This window comes from Macaca mulatta, chromosome 8 (assembly GCF_049350105.2).
Source record: "Macaca mulatta isolate MMU2019108-1 chromosome 8, T2T-MMU8v2.0, whole genome shotgun sequence".
In the NCBI taxonomy this organism is placed as follows: domain Eukaryota; kingdom Metazoa; phylum Chordata; class Mammalia; order Primates; family Cercopithecidae; genus Macaca; species Macaca mulatta.
The window spans coordinates 10448514-10470077 of record NC_133413.1 but is presented as its reverse complement, the minus strand read 5'-3'; the positions used below and the strand labels follow the sequence as shown (position 1 = coordinate 10470077).

The 21564-nt window shown below is 42.9% G+C and overlaps 1 protein-coding gene across 2 annotated transcripts in view; it reads right to left on the bottom strand.

Moving 5' to 3' along the window:
* PINX1 (PIN2 (TERF1) interacting telomerase inhibitor 1) overlaps positions 1–21123 on the bottom strand; it is a 76063-nt gene extending 54940 nt beyond the window's left edge. Inside the window, exons 1-6 of one of the 2 annotated variants that reach the window (XM_001089816.5) lie at positions 20962–21123; positions 15918–16027; positions 14366–14458; positions 13149–13227; positions 7620–7712; positions 1697–1773 (exon numbers count right to left, since the gene is read on the bottom strand). In XM_001089816.5, coding sequence (XP_001089816.2) covers positions 1697–1773; positions 7620–7712; positions 13149–13227; positions 14366–14458; positions 15918–16027; positions 20962–20980 — 471 coding nt within the window. In that variant the 5' untranslated portion in view covers positions 20981–21123. The remainder of the gene's footprint in view (positions 1–1696; positions 1774–7619; positions 7713–13148; positions 13228–14365; positions 14459–15917; positions 16028–20961) is intronic. The other variant, XM_015144762.3, reaches the window with a different exon arrangement.
* Between the last annotated feature and the right edge of the window lie 441 nt (positions 21124–21564).

Sequence of the window (21564 nt, the reverse complement as noted above, 5' to 3'; positions counted from 1 at the left end):
AAAGCCGACAAGTAATATTCCCCCCCGCCCCGATCTGTTCAACTGTACCTTTTCAAAGAGGGTGTCCGGGAGGGCAAAGGCTGGGGGTGGTGAGTGGGCGGCAGGGAGAAGAGAGAGGGTCAGCGTGCGGGGATGTGGAAGCACCAGTGCAGAAGGCACCGTGCGCCCCACGGGGCTGGGGAGATGGGGGTTATCTCAAGGTGTGGGAGGGATGTGGAGTTGATGCAAAGGCTCAGGCTGTGATCGTGGGGTGGGGGCAGCTGTTGGGCACACCAAAGGAGATGGAGTGCAAGAGGCACGGGACTGGAATTCCATTGCTTCCTGAGGACACGGAGACAACTGAGTCAAGGAGGAGGGGTTGGAGGGGAGGCTAGGATAAGCCAGAGGCCATGTCCTCAGTGAACAAGGAAGAGTGGCCTAGTCCAGGTCTCACGGTGGGCACTGAGGGCAGAGTTGCAACCAGAAGCCAGCCTGTCTGACCATGGCTCTTTCCAGCAGCCCCTTGTGAAGGAGCAGCCAGCCTGGCGTGATGTCAGAGAGCTTCTCCCTAGTGACCACTGCCTATCCCGTGACTCAGCACAGTCCACACAGGCACCAAAGCCAGGTATCCTTTCCCAGCCTGCTGTTTCCATCTGCTGAGGGTACAGGGGCAGACAAGGGCTAAGATACCAGGGAATTTAGTCCCAATCTGCACAGGGAATCACCAAACAAGACTTCTAACCACTGGTAATTCTGAACTCTCTAAAAATTATTACTATTAAGAAACAAATATCTACCACCCTAGAAATAAAGATTTCTGTCAGTCTGGAAAAATGCCAGGAATTAATAAACCAAGTCTTCTTTTTTGCTCTCTGGTCACCAAAGGCCCTGGCTAGGAACCAATAAAAGAACATCAGTACAACATACCAGGTTAGCTGAGTAACAGTGGTCACAACCATATGTTCCAGATTTTCTTAGACAATACCAGTTCTAAGTATTTTTAGCCTGTTATCTTCAGAAAACCATATTTCAAAATCCTAATATATCTCAAACTATATCCAGGGCTGTCTCTTACACTTAAAAACAGCACAAAAAATTCTTTGCAATATTATACAGCCCAATTTAATAATTAGAATGATAAATTATGGAGTTATTCCATTAAGGGTACAATTTAGTCACCCCATCCTTTTCTTCCAGTTGTAAAGCAAAAATATTGAATAATAGCGGAAACACCCCATCGAACCCCCTTACAGATGGTGCTGATCTAGCGCTGTCTCAAATGCTGTTAGAATGGAATAGGCTGGTTCTAGAGAATGAAGGTGACATGCTTCCTCCCACCTCCATTCCAAACGGAGTAACGCAGTTGGAGCAGAACGGACAAAATCCCTCCCTCTTCGGCCATGGAAGAGATATTTTCCCTCCGATTATAACGGCAATGGGTATTCTTCCCCAAGTTTAATCTAGTTCTCACACCAAAACCAAAAGAACAAAAGCCAAAAACCAGATAACACTTACTCTTTTTCTTAAGATTCCTTATAAAACATTATCTACCCACTAATATTATTAAAGGGATCATATCTAGGGTGTGTATGAAGCCTCCAAAGTGTTTTGGAAACTTTGTCGGAAAAGTACTAGTCCTAGATAGAAACAGTCCCATACACAGGTGAAAATCAGACAGTATTAAAGCGGAACACAGACACTGTACTGGGCTTTATACCTCGGGAGTCTTCTTACTCTGTCTTTTCCCAAAAATGCAGTCAAGATCTGTTTTGCTCCGAGATGACAGATCCTTCCCTAGAAAAACAATGTGATGCTTTCAGTGAGACCGCTCTTCCTAAAAGAAGGAGCACAGATATGAGTTATGCAGCACCTCAAAGGAAAATGGCTTTTGGGAAAGAAAGAAACAACTTTGTAACTACTGACTTTCCACCCACTGTTTCATTACAACTCTTCCATTAGTAAACAAAATTAATTAAATTTTAAAAACAAGTAAATGTTTTAGAACCAGAACTCTTGACATTCACTTAATTATAGAAACAACCCAGAGCATACTGACTGCAAGGAAAGCTAAATTCTACAGCTCACTCTACTCCCGCTATGCCCTCAAGGTGCAATTCCTGGGTCTCTGGGTTCCTCATTTAAAAATAGATCTCATTTGCTTCAGAGACATGAGCTACTTAAAGATTATGAAATGCAGATTAAAAAATACTACTAGATACATAGCTTCAACTCCACATATACACATGAATGAGAACGTATCATATTTGACATATGGGAACTTAATAATTAACTCAACAAACAAACATTTTGAAAGAATATATGTAAATAAAAAATACTGTATAAGGGGGACAGGGTTTCAGATTTTTTTTCTTAAAATGTTCTTTACTGCTCTAGCTGTATTGTCTCTAAATAAAAGGCTACATAGGGAGAGCAGGAAATTAAATGGTTCTATGGTTCTTATTTAAAACACTAAACTCTTTAATTTCAAACCCACGAACCAACTAATTTAAAATTCACTTCTTTGAATTTCCACTTCTACCCAATAATCCTCTGTGAGCAGTCGGCCAAATCTATCCCCATTTGTCAACGGCGTGGTGAACGCATTGTAAAATGTGACTACTCCACGGAAAGGCTTGAGGCTCTGGGCGAGGGAGGTTCTGGGTCAGACACAGGAATGTGAGTTTCACACTGGAAGCCGAGTTCCACCGTCACAGACTCACTCGTCTTCTTGGTTTCCTGTAGCACACTGACTTGGCAAAGTAATGTCGTGACCCAGAAGGTTCTAGTTCACTGACTATCACTGGGGCACTTAAATATGACATTGCTCAGTGACTCCGTGAAATTAAAAAAACAAAACACCCTTCAATTTAATGCAAAACCAGGTGCCAAAACCAGTTTCCAAGGCAGCAGTACCAGATGAAGTGGCCCAGGCGGTATGACCTGTTCCTCCCAGGAGGGCAGGCTCCCTGGGCTCTGCCTGCTGCTCTCCTTCCTACCTGAGCTTGACACTAAGCCCTCCTGCTTCTCATTTATGATTAAATAGGACCTACACAAAAAGACCCAAGGGAAAACCTACTTAAGAATAGACAAGCACATCACAGATAGCGCAAAAAATGAACCGGGAAAGTGGGGAAGAAAACTGGTTGTAGCGGAAAGAGGTGGACACACTCATCGGAGGTGTAGAGATGTCCTCACAGCTTTGCTGCCAGCACAACCCATTTTCCAAAGCAAAGCACAATTTGTACTTCAGAAGAGGCAGCTGTACTTACTTCAAAATGTGTACTGGCCATCTATCCCTAACCTATCCTCTGGAATACAGACACTCTAGAAAATGCAAATTAAGATCTCTTTTATAGGAATTCGACTAAAAGGAATGCTGGAGGGATTAAGGAAGAGAGGGTATATGCAAGATCACAATTCTAAAATACGATGTCAAAAGACAAACACACAGAGATTCAAAACAGATCTGAAAGTCAAAGGGGAAACTGTCAAGCTGGCAGAGACAGTAAGCTATACCAATGAAGGTGCAATTGTGTCTAAAGTTTTGATGATGGATTCTTGTATCAGAAATTTTTATCCTTTAGCAAAGTTCACTTAAATAAGTGTAGAAACCAGGATTGTTACAGGCTTTGCTCTGGATTTGATCTGGAAAACAAGAACACAGAGGAGAAAGAAGAGTCAGAGACCAGTGGAAAGGAATATAAAAGGTGGATAAAAAGGTGAAGATGGAAGTGACCTTGAGACTGTTACTAATTAATGGTCCTGATGGAAAGCTTATAAACACTAGGAAATTATGGCCACTTGTGAATAAATACCACAAATTTAAAACGTATTTAAAAAGCTTATTTGTTTCAATTCTGAATTATGGTCAAATCATACAAAATACTGTTGACAAACTTAGAGAAAACGACAATTAAGAAAACGGGATAGGAAACAGATCTATCTGGATTTGGTTCATCCATTAGTCTTCAATGCATGACATTTGCAGAACCAGTAAGAAAGGCCTCCGAGGGTCAGACTGCAAGTTCCTGCAAGGATGAGCAGGTGCTTTCAGGGAAGAACGCTCTATTCAGGGTCGTTTTAGCTGTTGTCTAATAATCATGATTATCAGTCTCCCGGTCTATCAGAGTAGCTACTGGGAAGGGAGGAAAATCACCGCTATAGTCAGACACATTTACAATACCAAGAAGTCCACATGGGAGGCAACTAAAACTTTTATGGACACGAGAACTTAGGAATCAAGATGATTTGGAACCAGTTTAGCAATAACCCAACAAGCTGTACTAGAACTGAGGCTCGAAAAACCAACTCCGCGGAAAAGCAGAGTTGAGCTGCCGAGAGTAAAGCGGCGAAGGGCGAGGAAAATGTTTGCTAAAATAAAAAACACTTAGGGTTTATATAGGTAGCTTTGATTGTTTAGAAAATTCATTTTCATTATTCAATCAAGAAGGACAAATAAAATGAAATACTTTTATTTTTATTTTTTTTTAATTGCAAACACACAGGACTGGCAGTCAGCTGAGGGCAGAAGATAAGGGTAACTCCACTAAAAGCCACTGTAAACCAGGAAAGTGAGAAGAGTCAGTGTGGGTGACACAGGTCAGACCCTAATAACCAATAATAAGAGTCAGAATTTTCAAAAAGCCTACAAGGTGCTACTTGATATTTATTTAAATGTCAAAAGAATCAGAAGAGGAAACTGAATGCTCCTCACCACCAGTGTGCGACTGAGGGGCGGGGCTGACTGCGCTGTGAATACCAATTCTGTATTTCCTGACCAGGAAGCTGAGCACCTGAACACCTGAACACGCGTTAGGCATGTCGTTTCCTTGTTTAAGAAGCACATAAAAGAGCCCAAACTCTCACAGGAATAAGAAGTCTGCAAGATTCCCAGGATAAAGCTGCACAATTACAGTTTATGCAACTTTCATCCAACGACTGCATAACTGAGGGGAGGAAGCACTGCTCTCCTGCCAACATCTCACCATTTTCACCAGAAAACCTCAAAAATGGCTTTGTATCGATTGACATTTTCCCCTCTGCAGATATAGCCTCTATCTGCAGACATCTTTTAAATTTAAAAAAAAAACTCACAAACCAAGCTGGAGTTGGGCTTTTAAATAAGCATGGATAAAACCGACTTTTAAAATTATACAATAAATTAGCTCAAGTTAGAATGATAAACTCAGGACCAGGGAAAGGAATAATTATATATCAGAACTAAAAAGATATAACCAGCCAGGTGCAGTGGCTCCCACCTGTAGTCCCAGCACTTTGGGAGGCTAAGGCAGGAGGATCACTTGAGCCCAGAAGGTCAAGTCTGCAGTGAGCTGAGATTGTGCCTCTGTGCTCCAGCCTGGGCAACAGAGTGAGATCCTGTCTCAAAATAAAAATAAAAATAATGATAAAGCCAATATTTAGGCAGTAGCTCTTACCAAGCTATGTAAAATTTCCATCTTCCTGTTTGATTTCCTGGACCATACATGAGTGATAATATGAATCGTCCTCATCAACTAAGTGAATGAGTTACTGTCATTATGAGCATGCCCATTGGTGAAAATCTTTATGGTCTATAATGCTGAAAAAGCAAAAGTTCCATAAATGGGTCACTTCTTATAAATCATAAAACAGAACCTACCTTAGAACTTAACAAAATGTATCCACATTTTACAAAAGAGGAAACTGAGTCTGAAGGGAAATGGGTAGGTGACTTGTCTAAGCGAGTAATGGCCAGAGTCAGATTTTCTGTGATCTAAGATAGTGCACCCTAGAGGAAACTTTAAAATAAGCTTGCACCGAGGACTGAAAAGCCAGATGGTAAACCATTCTTTTCTTCACTCCCTGGACTTGTGCTTCCTTCTCTCTTTCCTACATAGGCCCAGTCTGCATGTCCTTCCCGTCTCCACTCCAGCTACTCTCTGCAATCTGACAATAGATCCGGGACTCTGTCTGTTCTGCATACTGACTCCCCCTTCTTCCCAGGCAAGGCTAATAGATACAGAACTGTCGCTGGAAGACAGAAAACGAAGGCACAAGTCACCCAGCAGTCTGACAGGGTCACCCAGCAAAGGAGTGGCTTAACTAGAAATAGAAAGCAGATGCTCCCGGCATCCATTAGATTAAAGCAGATTACAGAGGCTTATCCCAGCCTCAGCAAATGCTTCAGATGAAATCATGCATGCAGTCTGGCACCAAAGGAAAATCAGAAGATTCTACCTGTAAAAGTGAAAGCGTAAAATGCTGCCACACCATCCGAAAGTTACAGCTCACTGAGTTTTATTAATTTGCTCTGCAACAGCACCTTCTGTGATCTTGCTTTTTTCTACAGTCTAATGAAAACAGAAGTGCTATTTCAGGGATTGAGTATGAAGTGAGCATTTACCCTCTCCTCAAAAGGACTGAGTGAGGGCCAACGAAGCCTATATTCTGATCCGTAGCAGGCTGGGGTGGAGAAGAACCCCAGTCAGAAGGGATACAGGTGACAGCCAAGAAAGTTCCACGTGAGAGAAAGAAGGGATGAAGCGGAAGAGCCACGGCTGCTGATGAGAGAAGGGAGGCCCAGCCTCTCCCTGCACACAAGCCCTGATTCACTCAGCTCTGCCACGGCCTCTCACCTCAACCAAACCCAGTCCTTACTTTTGGGCTCCTGGCCCCAAATGAAAAACATCATCAATACTTCAAAGTAGTGGGAATTCCAGCTCCCACTGCTATCCAGGCTGGTTCTACAAGTTAACAGCTTCCCAGCAATGCCCTGATATGCATGACATTCATAGAAGACCAAAGCAAAGAGATGTGCTTTTCCTGGCATATCGAGGTAAAACACATCCAACCTCCCAGGAAAGAACCATCGGCAGAGACTAGATATGACAGCATCAGCATCATCATCATGCTTCTTATGTATACTATGTAATAAGTAGGTTTCTAATTCATGATACTGTTCTACAGGCACACAACTGGGGAGTTGATGCGATTAAGTTAAATTGTTTCTTTCCAATGCAAGACCGCCACCTAGTGGCTGAAGAGGACAACCGCATGCACAAATGATTTCACACTGGGAAGGGGCTGGGGAGGTGGTGATGAAGGAATAGGGATTCTCACCCAGTTCTCAAACTGCTTTCTACCCAACTCGGCAATGACCATGGAATGCCTACGCTGTGAAACAGATAAATTACGTGGAATAAAGGGTCAACCAGGGAGTGTGCTTTATCACACTGGAGGTCTCAACATAGAGCATAATTCTCTAACTTGGCATATTAAGAGCTATTTAACACCAACACTCAGCTGTGAAAAAACACAATGCAGCTAAAAATGTTGGGCAGGAAATAAAAATTATTTTCTGACCTAGCTACATAAAGTCCCTTTTTCCTCTAAATATAAGCTGATTCCATTTTTCAGCTCAGCCGCAGGATTTGTTCCCCTCTAAAGCCTAACCTGGATCCCATCTCAAATCTCCCAGATCTGAATTCTAACAAGATCCTCAGGCACACTACGGTCAACGTGAAGACTCCAGCACCGTTTCAGAGCAATTCAGTCGGGCTGTCCATAAAGCATGAAGTCACTGTTGGCCAAGAGCTAAAATGCTTCAAGCAACTCAGGACAAACACACAGATTTCAACAAGTAAAGAAATGCTTAATCTTACCTTTTGTGAATTTCATATAGTGAACACGGTTTTTGGAGATTTTGGACTTTTCCTCAAGGCTAAAAGATTTCTTTTCCTTCTTGTCTGAGGAATCTTAAAAAAAAAAGATGAAAAAAAAATACATTAAAGTCTTTGTAATCCAATCTCATTTATTCTCCTAACAGTGGATAGTCTTTAAAGAAAATTTTAGGAACCATATCATTTATGATTGAACTCTTTCATTTCTTTCCTCTGCAATAGCACCCTTCTGCTGGATCTGTTTTCTTTCTACCGGTCAAATGATTAGAAATATTTCCTTAATTTGCATACTATGGATCAGGCCAAGCTGCCCTCCAGAAATTTAGAGAACCCTTGAGGAAGAAATGAAAACTTGTGTTCACACAAAAACCTAGACACAAATGTTCATATTAGCCTTATTCATCAGCAAAATACCGAAATCACGCCCAAGTCCTTCAACATGTGAATATGCATGAACAGCCGAGCAAGCCCTGGGCCATCCTTGCAGTGGAATACCACTCCACAGTGAAGAGGGGCGGCCGCTGCCACTGCAACGGCCAGGACGAACTCCAGGGTGCTGTGCTTAGTCAAAGAGTTCCATCTAGAAAAACACATCATACGACTCCACCTACAGAACATTCTCGACATGACAAAACTATATAGAGAGAGGACAGATGAATGGTTTCTCGGGGACAAGGATAAAGATACAGTGAGTACAAATACAAAGGTGAAGCATGAGGTTGCTGTGCCGTGGTGGCCAATCCTGAATCTTCACCGTCGTGGGTGCTGCATGAATCTACACTTGTGATAAAATTGCACAGAAGCATATACCCATGTACAAATGAATGGAGGCCAAAAAAAATGATGAAAACTGGATAAGGTTTGTGGTGCAGTTAACAGTAACACCAACTGTCAACTTCCTGGTTTCGAAAAGCCACAGCAATATAATGTCTCTCCACCCTGAGAGAACAGGGGAAAGACATTCAGGACTCTTTGTATCATTTTGCGAATTCCTACAAGCCTGTAATTATTTCAAACTAAAAAGTTATTTAAAAAAGTGAATAGAGGTAAGACAGGTTAAATGATCATCTAAATACAGATCAGAAATGACGATTAGGTGACATGTGACGGAGCAGCACTGGCTCCGAGTCACCTCCTCTGGGTTTCGGGGAGGACCACTGGCAAGGCAAAAGGAGCAGGAACACACCACTGAGGAAGACATCCGAGTGGGAACTCCTTTGACAGAAGGGAAAATGTGAGCCAGAAAGTAGTCCCTTGCCTGAAATATCAGAGGAGGCTGATCTGGGGTTAGAGTCAATTATAAACTGGCTAGCCACCTGCATTCTCTCACCTGTATCTGCTTGTCAAGTTCAGATAGAAGAGTGCCACAGAAACAGATCACAGGTAGAAGAGAGACTAAATTTTCCTATAGTTTTAAGAACATTCAGCTATGAGGTTAGAGAAACTGGAAAAAAAGCAGCCGGGCGCGGTGGCTCACGCCTGTAACCCCAGCACTTTGGAAGGCTGAGGCGGGCGGATCATGAGGTCAGGAGATCGAGACCATCCTGGCTAACACAGTGAAACCCTGTCTCTACTAAAAATACAAAAAATTAGCTGGACGTGGTGGCGGGTGCCCGTAGTCCCAGCTACTCAGGAGGCTGAGGCAGGAGAATGGCGTGAACCCGGGAGGCAGAGGTTGCAGTGAGCCGAGATCGCGCCACTGCACTACAGCCTGGGCGACAGAGCGAGACTCCATCTCAAAAAATAAAAAAAGAAAAGAAAAAAAATCCAACAACCCAACCGTCTTCAGAGGACACAAGAGAAGCTGGAAAAAAAGAAACTCTCACCCTAATACTGGAGCGAAACAAGCACGTGTCCATTCAACAGCATGTGACTGCACTGAAGTCCCTCCCAGGAGTGACTTATTTCAAAGCTGAAATGGGAACTATACAGCAGGCTCGGAAGAACGTGAAGGCAGACGTTCCACACTTGAGGCAAAGCCCAGCACGGGTTCATTATTTCCACAAGCTGAAACATTATCTTCTGCAGCCACTTCCCAGGGACACTTTGGATTTTTTTGCAAAGACATCCTACTAGTAAATTCTTCTCTTTTGCACTTCATATGGCACATAACGTTTTCAATGCTGATGTTCCAATCACAGATCACAGAGGAAGTTATCAGCTTAAAGTGGCTCCTACCAACTGCAAATGTATGAGGGACTAGGTGCTGGACTGGAGGCTTTCCATGAATTCTTGGATTTCCTTCCCACAGCCACTCCATAAGAGAGCTGCTGTGATGCCTGAACTCACCACAGAGGACGACACTGATAACGCACACCCAGGAAACCACCGTAATGGGACCAATGCCCAGAAAGACATGACTGCGAGGCCACATCCTGAACCACCACACTGTGCCCTCACAGAGCAGCTCTCAGCCTTGAGAGGACAGAAGAATGACCTGGGGAGCGTCTCTACCTTCTCGGTATGCAGGTATCAAGAAGGATGCATGAGTACCGCCAGGCCTTGAGGAATCACTTTCTATCCATTTGTTCATGTGCACTCGTGCTTGAAACTGCTCGGAGTCTGAGTTATGCGTCAATCTCGCTGTCCTTTCCCAGGTGCCCCCTCCCACTTTACAAAGGAAAGGCACAACTTTCCTCTTACTGGGATCAGTGAGGGACAAGCGAAAATACTGGTGTCAAAGCAGCTGGCCTAGTCCCCACACCCCTACGCCAACCCAGCTCGTCAGGAGGTACACTGCTAAAGAGATGTGTTTAATAAGCATTCATTAAAACTTATAACAGATCCGCTAATTTTACTAACTATAATCTACTAATCATGAGGGCAGGTACAGTGGCTCACACCTGTAATCCCAGCACCTTGAGAGGCCAAGGTGGGTGGATCATGAGGTCAGGAGTTTGAGACCAGCCTGACCAATATGGTGAAACCCCTGTCTCTACTAAAAATACAAAAATTAGCCAGGAGTGGTGGCATGTGCCTGTAATCCCAGCTACTCAGGAGGCTGAGGCAGGAAAATCGCCTGAACTTGGGAGGCGGAGGTTGCAGTGAGCCAAGATTGCGCCACTGCACTCCAGCCTGGGCCACAAAGCAAGACTCCATCTCAAAAAAAAAAAAAAACAAAAAAAAAAAAAAAAAAAGGGAGAGAGAAAATAAAACCCTAGATTCCTTATCGAAATCCTTCAGAGTAAAGTAAATTTTCTAGCCTTAATCGTAGTTTATGGCTCTAGACTTGCCAGCTACGCTATCAAGAAGCTTACAGTGCTGAGTATCTCTGCTTGCTTTTCTCAGATGTTATAACGCATTTAGTCCTCACAACAACCTTCCAAGGATGACACTACTGCTTCCATTTGACCAAAGAGGAAATCGAAATACAGCCATGTTCAGCAATTTACCCAAGGTCATGCAAATGAAGAGTCAGACCAGGATTAAAATCCAGGCAGTCTAACTCTGGTGTCTGTCTCTAAACCACTACATCCTATTTAATCTCCAAGTCTTATACAGTCATGCTTACATTCTTACATTCTTTTTTTTTTGTAGATGGAGTTTCACTCTTGTTGCCCAGGCTGGAGTGCAATGGTGCGATCTCGCCTCACTGCAACCTCTGCCTCCCAGGTTCAAGCAATTCTCCTGCCTCAGCCTCCAAGCAGTTGGGACTACAGGCATGCACCACCACGCCCGGCTAATTTTGTATTTTTAGTAGAGACAGGGTTTCTGCATGTTGGTCAGGCTGGTCTCGAACTCCCGATCTCAGGTGATCTGCCTGCCTCAGCCTCCCAAAGTGCTGGGATTACACCGTGCCCAGCCAAGCTTACATTCTTATCTGTATTTCTACTGAGTTCAAGTGTGATCATAAATATCAAGATGTTTTCTGTGTATAATTAGTAAGGAATAGTGTCCTTGAACTTTACTACTTCATAGATCCTGTATTTCCTAATATGAGTCACTCGGTATTTTCAGAAAACATTTTCCTTATCTTTTTCTTCTGCTAATAAATTATTGGCCTTCATATTAGGACCACATACAGAACTGTTAGGATATTTCAAAATCATGATCCTATGGATAAGGAAAACTGTCCAAGTTATACATTCCAACAAAAAGTCCAATCTGGTTAGAAAAAGTACCAACAAAGCACCTTTCCCTTCATGCTTTTGGGCTCACTTCCACACACAGCACTGCAATAAACCTTCCTATGGTTAGATGTGTGCTGTGATTTTACCAGGTAATTACCAGCATATTCTGCTAGGTACATCCAAGCAGGACTGTGCCTGACACCCCTGCACATCCTCACACCTAAACTGGTACCCAGCACACAGCTCAATAAATATTTGCTGAACTCAAGTCTAATTCATTATTTCACTCCACAAAATTCTCTTTCAATCTACCACATATCTTTTGATTATTCACACATGATACACAAGGAATAGACTGTTTATAAACTAGAATGTTTACAAAAGTGCTTGCAGATTACAACAACAAAATCCAATTAAAAATGGGCAAAGTATTTAAATAGACATTTCTTCAAAGAAGATATAAAAATGGCCAATAAGCAGATGAAAAGATGCTTAATATTGGTCATTAGGGAAATGGAAATCCAAATCACAGCGAGACATCATCTCACACCCATTAGGATGGCTACTATCGAAAATATGAAAGATAAGTATTGGCAAGGATATGGAGAAATTGGAAATCTTATGCACTATTGATGTAGTCACTATAGAAAACAGTATGGCAGCTCCTCAAAAAGTTAAAAATAGAACTACTATGTGATCCAACAATCCACTCCCGGCATTACCCAAAGGAAAGGAAATCAGCATGTTGCAGAGGTGCCGGCAAACCCACGTTCAGTGTAGCACTATTCACAACAGCCAAGATACGGAATAAAAATAAGTGTCCACCAACACATGAACGGGAAAACAACATGTGGTGCATACACACCGTGGAATACTATTTACCCTTACGAAAGAATGAGCGTTTTCCATTTGAGGCAACATGGGTGAGCCTGGAGGACATCAAGTGAAATAAGCCAGGCACAGATAAATATCGCACATTCTCATTCATATGGAAAAGCTAAAAGAGTTGAGCTCATAAAAGTAGATAGCAGAATAGTGGTTATTAGAGCTAGGTAAGGAGAATAGCTAGGTGGGAATAGCTAAAGATTGGCTACTGGATATAAAAGTCCCACTAGATAAGAGGAAAAAGCTCTAGTGTTCTATAGCACTGTAGGGTGACTATAGTAAATAATATTTTATTGTATATTTTCAAATAGCTAGAAGAATAGATTTCAAATGTTCCCAACACAAAGAAATAATAAATGTCTGAGGTGATGTGTATGCTAATTGTGCTGATGAACACAACACATGTGTACATTACAAATTGTGCACAGGTATTGACATATCACACTGTACTCAATACATATGTAGAATTATGTGTCAATTAAAAATAACAAAAGCAAAAAACAAAAAGTAGATAAACATATTTTCACTGACAGCTTATGTCATCCAATTTCCCTACCTGCGGTTTCCTGCCCATGGCAAGTGTTCAGTTCAGCCAGAAGCTGGTTAAAATCATCCTGATGGGCAATCCAGTTGTCCTGAAAATATCAAAGAAATGAATGAGAGGTAAGCCTGTAGTTTACCTACACTGACTGAGATGATATATTTTGGAATCAAGGAAATCCAGTGGTTAAGAAATTTTAAATGTTTTACCAAAATATTATTTGATAAATTTAAGTGGATTCAAGAAATAATATAAAGTTAAAATGCTCTTTATCCAGGTCAATATTAAAAAGGGGCTTCCTGGAAGCTTAAGGCCTGATCTCAAAAGTGAATGACTGTCAATCAAGTCAATCTATAGTAAAGAATCAACAGGCAACGTGTGTGCTAAATGTTAAAGTAAAACACAATAAAATTACTGTTTTTTTCTCACTAGGGGAAATTCCATAGTTCAAAGGACAAGAACCATGAAAGACACAGAAATGTTCTTCTTTGCTCAGTAGAAATTAAAATATTCTAATTACTTGCATCAACTCCTATTTTACAAAACTCTGAGGAAGGGGAGGAGGAAGGACCTCAAGTCCCCTGAATCAATGAGCATCCATTTGTGAGGTGGTTACCTAATAAGTTCATTATTTTATGAGAGAATGAAGATCTCCCAAACCAGTGGGAAGCAGGGTTTCAATGTGGGCATCTGCCTTACTCACATTCTTATGCATTTTTAAGAATACTTAAGGTAAAGCAATATGGAATAGGTTTATTGGGCAATGCTTCTTCTAAGAAAATAAGTATATCTGTGTTATCTATCTCTCAACAACTACATTTGAAATCAACCTTATATAAACTCTTTCTTTAGTGGCTAAAAATTTTAGCTCCGCCAATCCACTACTCAGAGATACTGAACTAACCGAAGTAATTCAATTTACCTAAAGTAATTCTCCAGATTTCCTACCAGATTCTGTTGGCTGCAAAAACTGAGGAAGAAAACTTCCAGTTTAGATACTTTGCAAAACGGAACAATGATACTAAAAATGAAAAGCACAGTAGGCCACGGACTTCGAATTACAGTGCCATGCATTCAAAGTGTCAGTGTTCAAGAGGAAATGTGAATAAAATGAAATGCTGCACCAACAGTCAGAAACGGATGAATCAATCAACTGACTGGACTAAAATTTTTACATTTACAAGACTAAAGTCAATTATGCAAAGACACCCAGGAGGCACACTGCTGCTCACTTCATTATTGATGGTAGCTCCGAGTCCCAGGTGGTTATTTTTCACTTGAACTTTAATATGATCTGTAGCTCCTTGCTCCTGAGCCCCTAAACCCTGTGGAGATTAAACACAAAAAGAGTTAGAACATGCCTCTCACTGATACTCAGAAGCAGAGCACTGCTACAAAACTCACAGATGCCCATGGCAGGTGTTCTGAGTGGATGATTCTCTCCATTAAATACTTTCACAAAACAACACGGGGCAGGACTCTAAGTCCTCTGTATCAATCAGCACTCATCTGTAAGATTTTCCAGGTAAGGGAAGATCAAGTGCAAAGACCCTGGGTGGGAAAAACTCAGTGTACTGGGAAACCTCACAGGCACCCGGGTGGCTTCCGCAAATGAAGGAATGAAGGAAATAGGATGACGGAGGGGCTAGATCTCACATAACCTATGGAAGGAATTTGGATTTTATTTTAAATACAATGGAAAACCACTGGTCTTTTAAGAATGACATGATCTAATTTCCATATTTTAAAAGATCATTCTGGCTGCTGTATAGCAAAATGGGCCAGAAGAGAAAAAGGAGGGAGGAAGGGAGGCAGTTGAGAGTCTAATGAGTCAATGAGTGCAACTGATGACAGTGGCTGAAGCAGAGCACTGCCCTGCATGGAGAAGAATGATGACTGGGGGTGCAGGAGGTGAGAGGGTGGAGGAACCAAGCATGACTCTCAGGTTTCTGGCTTGTGTAAGTGGCAGATGGTAACACGTATGAAAAATGGGGAAAACTTGGGAAAAATACATTTGGGGGAATCAAGAGTTTTATAATAGAAATGATACCCTTGAGATGCTTACTCAAGTGGAAATATCAAGTAGGCTACTGAATTTACAAATCTAGAGCTCAGAGGACAGAACTGGACTAGATACAGAAAAATGACAGTTCCCAGACTTTAGCTAATCCAAAGTGTTGCAAGGGAATGAATGAGATCACCGGAGCAGAGTGCAAAAAAGGGCCTGAGGTTGAGCCTCAAGGAGCTCTAATAATCAAAAGTCTACAGAAAGAACAGACAGCAATGAATTCAGGAGTGGCAAGTGAGGTTAAAAGGAAGAACAGAAGAGACAATAGTACTGTGGAGGCCAAGACAGAAGTATTTCAAGGAGAGTAGTCAATTACATCCAGCACCACTGAGGAGTGAAATAATATGAGAACAAAACAAGGCCCCACTGGATTGGCACTTAAAGATCACTAACAACCTCAACGAGAACCATTTAAGTGTAGAGATATCAGCAGAAGCTCTACTGGAGTCACGAACAAATGGAAAGGGAAAAAAGCGTGTAGCCCTAGTTTCACAATCTACAAAAGATGCTAAGCATGGCAGCTTAAATGATAGACAGTTGACACTTATGTTCAATCCTAACTTATCATTATAAGGTCACAACAATTTTTGATTTTGGATCAAAATCACTTACTGATCCAAAGCATAAGTTTCTTCCAGTCTCCTAAGAAGGAAGTTTTCCCCTAATTTCTAATCTCTTTTCATAGCTCAGATTTTTTCTGCTTTTCTCCAAAATACCTTTCCTTTAGACCACCCCATCTTCTCTAGCATCCTCTGGCCAAACTTGGAATCGTCATTACTCCAGGCAGTGTTCTGAGGATCCACAGCCCACTTCTGCTTCCGCCGACCTAGAAATGAAAAAGCATCTCATCAGCAATGCACTACCTTTCAGACCTGGAAAATACCACACAAACATATACATGCATAACTTTGTGTATTTTATGTATGTTTGTAAAATATGACATACATTACAATACAGAAATTAATTCAACCCTCAATAGAATGTTAACAGACTGGATCATTTATCCTGGTTTCCCTAATAAATGTACATTCTAGACATATAAGTTGACCTCTTAAGATTAAAATTGAAATATTCCCTCATAATGTGGCAAAGCAAATACTCAATACACTGGAGCTGCGCCTTCCATACTCCACCATCAGTACAACTGAAAGCCCCTGTGGACACCAGCGTCCTCATCACCATCAGGAGTGGTAGTGGCAGCAGTTACAGCTTCCACTGCCATGTGTTACTACATACAAAATAATATGCAATACCAAGGATGCACTTAAAATAATAAATGCCAATTGTTCAACCTGAGACTTGCTCCAAACGCTGTACATAATAAAGATTCACAGTAACCCAACAAGGGTGGATAGTACCATCATCACTGGCAGATATGAAAATCTGAGGCTTAGAGAAACAAATTTGTCCAACATCCCCAAGCAAAACCCAGACCCTTTAAACCAACCTTGGTCCTACTGACTTAAAAGCTTATGTTCTTAATCCACAACATAGAATAGTCATTACACTCTTGGGGAGAGTCAACTGTACCCTCCACACATATGACCTACAGAAAATAACAACTCCATCCCTCTCACAGAGATGCCCTGAAGCCCTCTGACTCCCCTATGAACTTCTAGAATAACTTACCTGTTTCTTAACATCTACTGTATTAGAGCTATTTACATCCACCTTTCGGGTTTCCCATTAGACCATCACGTCCTTAGGGCTCATATTCATGTCTTTTTTCTGAGGCTTCATTGCAAGAAATAAAAAAATCACTGTGCCCACAGCAGGCACTCAATAAATATGTGAATGGAATAAATGAATAAAAATGAAGAATGGAAAGAGGGAAGAAAGGAGGAAAGAAGAGGGAGAGGAAAAAAGGAAGGAAGGAGTATAACTGAATTAAGCGAACTGCTTTGAATCTCATCAAAGCAACTTTTTTTAATGCATATAAACTACTGATCATTATGAACTCAAGTTTATCACTGTAGTTTTAAGGAAAATTATGGCAAAAATAAAGAACTCCAAAGGTTCAAAGAACAAGAATATGAAACCCAAAAGTAGACTGTGGCCAAATGAGAAATTTGGAGGTATCATTACCATTTATCTGCCACATCAATGTAAGCACATTGTCTAACCATCAACACAACCCCTCCTACCTTGCCCATCTCATCACATAATTAAAAAATAACACGACCCCCTGGCAAAGGGGCTCACTGTGCCACATATAGAATCAATAGAGGCCCATAACTATGCACCCTCCAGCAAAAATAGGAAACCCTTTACAAATACACAGGCAGAAAAAAGGCCACCTAACAAAGCAAAACAAGCTGGGCTCGAATTTGTAGTGTTTTGCAGAAAAAAAAAAGGTGACCCAAAAATGTTCCATCTAAGTTACCACTTCACTTATCTTGGCAAATACTCAGCATAACACTGCCTCTGCTAAGGAACAACACACCAGAGAGAAGCCTGTTAGCCAGTATTCTATATGCAAGCTGGCATCAGGGTGTCAGAGTTCATGTGTCTATGCAGTGCTTGCCAGGGTTCTTTGACTAGGGTTTGTATGAAGGAGACAGTTTTGAGAATAAGCTCACACTCTGCAATAAGAACTGCACACACTTCATGTTACATACTTATATAAAACAAACGATAATGCCTACACGAGAGATTAGCTATTCGAGGTCAGTTCCTCTCCCCCGGGGAAATGGCAGTTAGCTTCAATCAATGGGATCACACCAGTGTTTCCAAACAAGGATGCTAAAAGGGAAGGGGGGCAGTTTCCCATTGAAAATGAGTAACACTGGGTTAAACAAAATACTGAAGAATCTCCTGGAAACTTTACTATGCAAATGTGCAGATCCTCTTAGGGGAGGCCAGAGCAGGCCTGCCTGCTTCCCAGACTTACTTGACCAGAACCCTGCTTCCCTGGAACACTTCCCGGCTCTAATGCCACGCAAGTTTCCAGGTGTGGAAAATCATGGTAAGGAAAAGACTGCCTCCGAGCTCTTCCAATTGGCTCACCTTTTACATGTCCTTTGTAATTCTCATGCCACAGTCTGTTCTGTGCTCAGATCTCAGCTTTGTTCACTAACAGAGCAGGCCTGACTGCTATCCTTTGAAAGGCCTGTTTATAACAGGGAACCCAAGGGTTCCTACCATTCGCAGAACTGATAAGAGTGGCTCATTGTTCCTGTTTACACAAATGATATGGTTTATGCTGAATGCCTGCTTTCCTTCTAGGAGCCTGGAATTTTGGGGCCTGCCAGGTAGAGGGTGTCTATGTGCCCAGCCCCCAGGAAATCCCTGGCACTGAGTCTCTCACTAGCTTCCCTGGTGGGCAACATTCCACATTTGCTGTCAGAACTCACTACTGGAGGAACTAAGCGTGTCATGTGTGACTCCCTGGGGGAGGGCTCTGGAAGCTTGATGCCTGCCTTACTCTGGACTTTGTCCCATGCATCTTTTCCTTCTGCCGGCTTTGTTCTGCATCCTTTTGCTATAATAATCTTAGCAGTGAGTGCGACTACATGCTGAGTCCTGTGCCTGAATCCCCCAGCACATCGCTGAATCTCGGGATGATCTTGAGGACCCTTGACACGATCTGGAATAGCAGTGTTTACAGCATGGCGCTGGACTTCAGGTAGAATGCCCTAAATCTGCAGAATCACTATTTGGGATGTATTTAACCATCCTCTAGCAGCTACTCCTATGTGGAGATCTAACTGTAAATGGATCTGTCGGGATACTTTTGGGCAAATCCAATAAAAACCATCCACACAACAGCTCAATGCCACATGACTTATGCTAGGATCCCATTTACTCTAAAGGGCGTGTTGAGTCCCAAGAGCCAGGAGCAAAAGTTTTAAACAATCTCTCAAAATTCAGAGGTTGATCAGAAGGAGCGAATTATTATACTAAATTTGGCCTGAGGAGGCCTCCGTACTTGAGTCCTTACGTAAGGAACTACAACCTACGTTAGAACTTAAGCGAAGCGAAAGCCTATCGTAGGAGTACACTCTTGTAACATATAACTGAGTCTCAATCCTTTACAGCAGCTGAGCATCAATCACAGGCAGCCAGCTGATTCAAATAAGGCAAATCAGAGCGGTAGCCCTAACCAAGTTGTCTCTGTACCTCACTTACGTTTACTGTCCATAAATACTGCCTGACAGCATAGGCTTGGAGTTCTTATAACCTGTTCTAGTTCTGAAGGTTGCCTAGTTCTTGAATCATTCTTTGCTCAATCAAACTGTTTAATTTGTCTAAGGTTTTTCTTCTTAACAACACCAATCCTAAATATCTAATTACAGAAGATGCTATACCCATTTGGCAAATTATGGAGAAAAAAAAAACACAAAATGTTACATATTATAATGACAAGGATTTGACAATTTGGAATAACGTTGGGAAAGGAGAACTGAAAACACTCTCTTGAAATCATGCAATCTGAATTACGGATGTCTACAAATAGTATTTTACACCTCTACAGATTTTTCCAACTATGTTCATGTTCACCATCTCATTGATTTAAGGCCACCTGGAGATAAAGATAGTAAGAGAAGATTTTAGTGGCCTCACAAACACCGATCAAAGGAACAGACATAAATGAATAGCAGAATTAGGGCCAAAGTCGCCAAGTGCATGCTGAATTGAGCAAACATCAAATACGAAAACCAGAAGAGATCTTAGCTATCTAGGCTCTAACCCTGACTCCTGATTTTTTACTGGTGAAAAAATAGAACCCACGGGTTCAGTCTAAAACATACTCATTTCTATGGGTCTCCGCTGGTCTTACTGGCAAGAATATAAAGATACAGAGATAACTGGATCGATTTTGCCATTTTCTAGCTCAATGACTAGGGGCAAATTATTTTCCTTTGAACGTCAATTTCTGCCCCTGTAAAACCGGGATGATGACTGACCCATTTTGTTTTGTGCTCCTAGTCCTCCATCCTCTTAGAAAAGAGTGCTAACAGCATTTATTTCACAAAATCGCTGTGCTGGTCTGGTTGATCTGTTAAATAAGCTGTTTCTGTTCATTGCTCACTATACAACTCACAAGAAGGACCCGCTTTTCAGGATCAAAGCACGACTGCCATCTGGTGGCAAGCGACCTTAGCTGCAGGCACAATTCAGAAGTTCAGCAGCCTCTCCAGAGACAGGGGTTTCACCCGCTCCACAAAGTGAAGGTAAATGTCAAAGGTAAACAGGCAGGACCGGGCGCTGTGGCCAACAAGATCAAAAACGCCGATCTCATTTAGAATTACGCATTAGCCCTGCACTCCCCCGCTAAGTGGCTGACGTCCCATATTTGAGACTTCTAACTCCTTTGCTTTTCTTTTTCTGGGTCCAAGACATCTTGGACAATGTGATTACAGTTCGAAGTGATCCTTTTGCTCAACCTTCTCTTTTTAACCTGAGGAAGCTGAGGTCTGGGGGCAGTGAAGCAACCAGTCCGGGTCCCCACAAAGGGCGGCGGCGGGGCCAGTCGCGGGACCCGGTGTTCTGACCCACTTCGCGCGCGCCCCAGGGTGACTGTGAGGAAGGCGTCTCCGGGAGACACTCGCGGTCTTTCTCACTAGCAGACCCGCGGCCAACTTTCGGGGAGCTCTGCGGCGAGCAGGACAAGCAGAGCCAGGCTCGGCTCCCCGGTCCCCCGACCCCATGCGCCAGGCGCGCCTGGAACCCGCGCTCCCAGTCACTTGGGACTGCCGTGCGGGTCACCCAGCATCTTCACCGACGCGCCCGGGTCGGGCCTCTGCTTCTGACACTCACGCTCAGCCAGCATAGACATGTCGGAGAGCCTGTGATACCGCGGCCTCTGGACCTGGGTGACTGCGGCCACTGGGCGGGCAGGAGACTCCACGAGAATCAGGACCAGCGTAACTCCCTCGCAGGCTGACTGCTGCAGACGGGGCGCGTGCTGGTGACGTCAGTGGCGCGCGACTCGCTCCTCGAGCACGCGGCGGTGAGAGGGCGGAGCAGGGCGGGGCAACCTGGGGCGGTGACGGGACGACCAGAGGCTGAGGGGGCGGTGGCCGCCCGGCGGGAGGTGGAGAAAGGAGTACGTATTCGCTCATTGGCTGGAGGGAGTGTGCGTACTAAGTGATTGGATGTGAGTAAAGCCCGCCTGGGCGTGTCTGCCGCGGAGTACGCGCTCACGTGGGTTACCTGTAGGGTCTCCATTAGGAAGCCGTAGGTGCCGGCAAGGAGGGTAGTGGAAAGATGTGACCTGCCCTCAAGCAGCTCAGCCTCACGGGGAAAAGAAATGTGTAAAGAGCTGAAGTTAGGGTCATCAATGTTGTATGGACAAGGAGTTTGAAAAACTTGGCTGGAGGGGAGGACTTTGTACTGTATTGTCCCATCTCTTCTTCATAC